We start from the raw sequence: 4894 nt of genomic DNA, 5'->3' as shown, positions 1-4894 counted from the left end.
AAAGATTTAAATGCAAAACACCATATGTATCTGAAAACATTACCCAGCCAAGTGGGTGTGGGACCTGGAGCACGGGTAAGGCAAATCTGAGCATACCAGGTATTCCGCTGGCTATGCGGTGGCTTAAGAAAGAAACCCGTATACTGTAACAGCCTCCATTCATAAGTGTGAGTTGTACGTAAGTCCATCTTTGTAACGCAAGGACTGACGGTATATCCTTCTATACACTCTAATACAGAAAGGAAGTGCACATTTGGTAACTTTTTTCTTTGTCTAATTATTCTCTTATAACCAGCATTTTAAAAAACTGGTATCTTCTATAACATGAATGTTAGGATAAGCATCAGCTCAAAAAACATTAGTGCCACCTCAATCAAAGGACATAGACTAAGTTTCAAGACACTTGGATTCTGTGAAGTTATATTTTTAACACAATTTAACAGCCTTTCCTTTTTGTGGTGAGGATGAGCATTATTGATTTCGCATTTTAGGGGTATGATGACCCTGAATAATAAGAGCATCTTTCCCTTATCCCATCCAACACAGATGCAGGCAAACTTCCTGGAAGGAACTAGTTTAGAAATGAAAGAAGAGGATCCTTTATGACTTTAGACGGGGATCTCAAGAAAATGGTAATAGCTGGGCATGGTGGCTCATGCCTGTAATCCTAGCACTCTGGGAGGCCAAGGTGGGTAGATTGCCTGAGCTCACAGGTTCGAGACCAGCCTGAGCAAGTTCAAGACCTTGTCTCTAAAAAATATGCCTGTGGCTCAAGTAGCTAAGGTGCCAGCCACATACACCTAAGGTTCAAATCCAGCCCCGACCCACCAAACAATGATGGCTGCAACCAAAAAAAATAGCCAGGCATCGTGGCGGGTGCCTGTGGTCCCAGCTACTTGGGAGGCTGAGGCAGGAGATTCGCTTGAGCCCAGGAGTTGGAGGTTTCTGTAAGCTGTGATGTCACAGCACTCTACCCAGGGGGACAGCTTGAGGCTCTGTCTCAAAAAAAAAAAAAAAAAAAAGAAATTCCTTTTCTGTTTCCAAGTAGTAGGATATAGGAGTGTCATACTTCAGCTGGGAAATAACCTACAATTTCTATTATTATTCCTACCAGCTCCCTTTTGCACCTTATGTCACCACTTGCATTCCTGAAGAAAGCTGTCTATACTTCAGTCTCCAAGAGTAGTGATTACAATGATGAGAATTCCTCAGACTCCTTTCCGCTGTCATTTCGCTGTGATCTTACCACAGCTCATATTTCAGCCCCCTTGGATCTTTGCTGTAATCTGAATACATACCATGCTAAAGACAGAGAAAGGCTTCAAAATGAAATAGAGACCAGTTAAAACGATACTATACTTTGTGCTGTTTGAATGCTATTGTAATTGTTTGAAAGCAGGGCACTTACATTTATATGGCATTTTGTTTCAGGAAAGGGTAATTGCAAAATAGATGTGCCCCTAATTCAAGGTCAGCTAACCTCAAATTATTACAGTTGAGATAAAAAGTATTTTAGAAAATACAGTTTAACATGTATTCATTCATTTTTCAAGCCAAACGTAAAGACATCAAGAATCACCTTGGTCATCTTTTCTTAACCCAACTACAAGTCATGGGTGTAGTCTGATAAAATTTTATCCATCAACGTAATTCCAAAACTTTGAAAGTCCTACCTCTTTCTTTTACTCCCATCTTTTGGACAGCCCTCATTTTCTCTATTTTAACACCACAAATCATGAAAGAAAAACAATTGATTTGAATGTATTTTCCAAAACTATCCAGGTCATTGTGCTGTTGTGCAAGTCTTACGCTGCACCTGCTCTGATATGTATACTAACTTCTACACCAGACTTTGCCACCCCTTCATGAAATACAACCAAACTTAAAAGGTAAAGAAGAACTCAAATCTTTGTTTTTTTCTGAGACAGAGTCTCACTCTGTTTCCCTTGGTAGAGCACTAGGGTGTCATAGTTCAAAGAAACCTCAATCTCTTGGGCTCAAGGGATCTTCTTGCCTCAGCCTCCCAGGTAGCTGGGACTACAACACCTGGCTAGTTTATTTTGTTTTTTTAATGGGGTCTCATTCTTGCTCAGTCTGGTCTTGAACTCCTGAGCTCAAGCAATCAACCAACTTGGCCTCCCAGAGTGCTAGGATTACAGGTGTGAGTCACTGTGCCCAGCCCCTCAAATCTATTTTTAAAGATTTATAATAACTTTTAATTCCAGGTAGAAACTTTCTTTTTTTTTTTTTTATCATCTACAAAAATTCTTCTCCATTAAGCACAGGCCATTAAGTAAGGCAGACATGCTTTTGTAAAAAGTAGGGTTTCCTGAATGACTAATTAAGCCACAATATGAAGTCATACTTTCTGGTATAAGATTACTCACACCAGGTATCTATGTGTCATATGGGCCAGAATCCTAAAAAGGAAAGATTCCCCCTCTAAAAGGTTCGAATCTTCCTGTGTGTTAGGTACTAAATAGAAATTCTCTTTTGCAATGGGCTCAGGAGAATTCTGGGCTATGCATACTGAAATCTGTCCCTCATCAAAGTGGTAGGACAGAAGACAGACAGGTTATGACTGCAAATTTTCAGATATTTTGATTGCATGAGAGAACACATCCTGGTTATTTCCTTCAGCCTTAGGGATTATGTTATTTAGCCTATTGAATGTATCTAAAATTTCTGTTGAAGTGACTATTTGGTAATGAGATACTAAATTCACTGATAATTACACATGCAAAGAAACCAGTTATTAAAATAACATTTCATTTTGTTAAATGGCTTTATAATGTTAAGAGATGAAAAGGTCCTCTGTGGAATGGTTTGGAGAATGATGGCCCAGATCATTGCTCCCGGACCAAGGCACACGCTGACACAGCTGCTGGGAGTATTGGTTGCTGACGACTCATAGCTGACTCTTTCTGCACATTGCCCTCTGCCAAAAGCCTTGCCCCGCATTTTGCTTCCTTCCCACCACGGGTATACTACATTTAATGAGTAGTCAATAAGAGGGTAAAACGGTCTGTCCCCTAGCCTCAATTCAGAATGACTCTGAAAGGAAATCCCAGCTTCAGAGCTCACTATGGGGTTGTGTGAGCCTTCTAATTACAAATTGTTCATAGTTCAGTCTCTCCTGCCCATCTCTGCTTCCCTCACGTCACTACCAGTGTTCCCAAGTGCACGGCCGCAATAATCCTCCTGCACACAAATCTCCAACTCGAAGTCCGGACAACTTCACCTAAGATAGTTGCTATTGAGAGTGGTCCTTAAAATCTGGCTCTAAATGAGATTCTGGAGCTGGATCACCTGCCAACCAGCCGCCAATGAGAACTGCATCCCTGCTGGGTGGAGTCCTCAGGGCACCTGCCATGCTGTCGCCACGTGATTACTAATTTGAATCCATGTCAAAAAGCCATGTCCCTGCATAGTAACTTGTATTTAAAATAAATAATTTAAGACGCAAGATCTAATGCATCTAATTTATTGTATTGACTTTCTCTTGCTATAGGTTGGACAAGACTGCCACCTCCTGGATAAGCTAACGAATATTGGGGACTGAGGTGCAATTGGGAAATCCGTACTAGCTAATTGCGACTCGATCCGTTAACTCTCCACCAAGTTAAACCAATTCCTAACCCTTCATAACCTCTTTGAACAGGTTTGTACATAGAATCGCGACTTCAAAAAACCTGCGCATCACAATGTTTTTCCGTGAAAATTTAAATGAAAGTATTTGTAGAAGGCTTTGTGGAGTGCCATGTAACAAGCGCTGTAATTCTTCATCTTCACAATCCTGTGACGTAGGAACTATTATCATAAACACCTACATTGAGGATGAGAAAATTACGTTTTAGGGACGTTAAAGACACTGAGCCCTGAGGCGAAATCACTACTTGAATAGTGAGAACTACGGTAACCAGCTAGACGCCAGCTCCGTTACTAAGCAACCCTGTCGCGCACTACCCCGCATGCGCAGAAAAGCACTGACGCACTTCCCAGGGAGCAGCAGGAGGCGGTAACTGAGGGCCGCAGCTGGGCTGCTAGAATCCCGGCAGTCCTTGCGTGTCGCCACCACAATGGCGGCGCCCATGTTGCGGCTTTTTTCCAGGGGCTGGTGGTTTGGTGCCCCGAGCCTATCTGGAGTCTTGCCCCTGGGCCTCCGTAAGGCTCATTCAGATGTCCGGGGGTTACTGGCGGCGCAGAGTGCTCGGGGTCTATTCAAGGATTTCTTCCCAGAGAGGGGTACGAAGATAGAGCTCCCAGAGCTCTTCGACCGTCGCACGTCGGGCAACTTTCCCCAGACCATTTACTGCGGCTTCGATCCCACAGCGGACTCGCTTCATGTGGGGCATCTGCTGGCGCTGCTCGGCCTGTTTCATTTCCAGCGAGCGGGCCACAACGTGATCGCGCTGGTGGGAAGCGCCACGGCACGCCTGGGAGACCCGAGCGGCCGTACCAAGGAGCGCGAGGCGCTGGACGCAGAGCGCGTGAAAGGCAACGCGCGCGCCCTGCGCCGAGGGCTGGAGGCCCTGGCTGCTAATCACCAGCAGCTCTTCAACGATGGGCGTTCTTGGGGCAGCTTCACCGTGCTGGACAACTCAGCCTGGTACCAGAAGCAGCACCTGGTGGATTTCCTGGCGGCGGTGGGCGGTCACTTCCGCATGGGCACGCTGCTGAGTAGGCTGAGCGTGCAGGCGCGGCTTAAGAGCCCCGAGGGCATGAGTTTGACTGAGTTTTTTTACCAGGTGCTCCAGGCCTATGATTTCTATCACCTGTTCCAGCGTTATGGATGCAGGGTCCAGCTGGGAGGTTCTGATCAGTTAGGCAACATCATGTCTGGATACGAGTTCATCAACAAGTAAGTGTCTTTAGACCCAAGAGAAATACTGTG

The 4894-nt window shown here is 44.6% G+C and overlaps 1 protein-coding gene across 1 annotated transcript in view; it reads left to right on the top strand.

Moving 5' to 3' along the window:
- Positions 1–4053: 4053 nt before the first annotated feature.
- YARS2 (tyrosyl-tRNA synthetase 2) overlaps positions 4054–4894 on the top strand; it is a 7842-nt gene continuing 7001 nt past the window's right edge. The window contains exon 1 of the mRNA XM_012806765.2: positions 4054–4863. Coding sequence (XP_012662219.1) covers positions 4080–4863 — 784 coding nt within the window. The 5' untranslated portion in view covers positions 4054–4079. The remainder of the gene's footprint in view (positions 4864–4894) is intronic.

Source organism: Otolemur garnettii, unplaced genomic scaffold, assembly GCF_000181295.1.
Source record: "Otolemur garnettii isolate 467f Iridium unplaced genomic scaffold, OtoGar3 scaffold00057, whole genome shotgun sequence".
Lineage (NCBI taxonomy): Eukaryota > Metazoa > Chordata > Mammalia > Primates > Galagidae > Otolemur > Otolemur garnettii.
The sequence above is the reverse complement of the archived record's forward strand: the minus strand, read 5'-3'. Positions and strand labels throughout refer to the sequence as shown.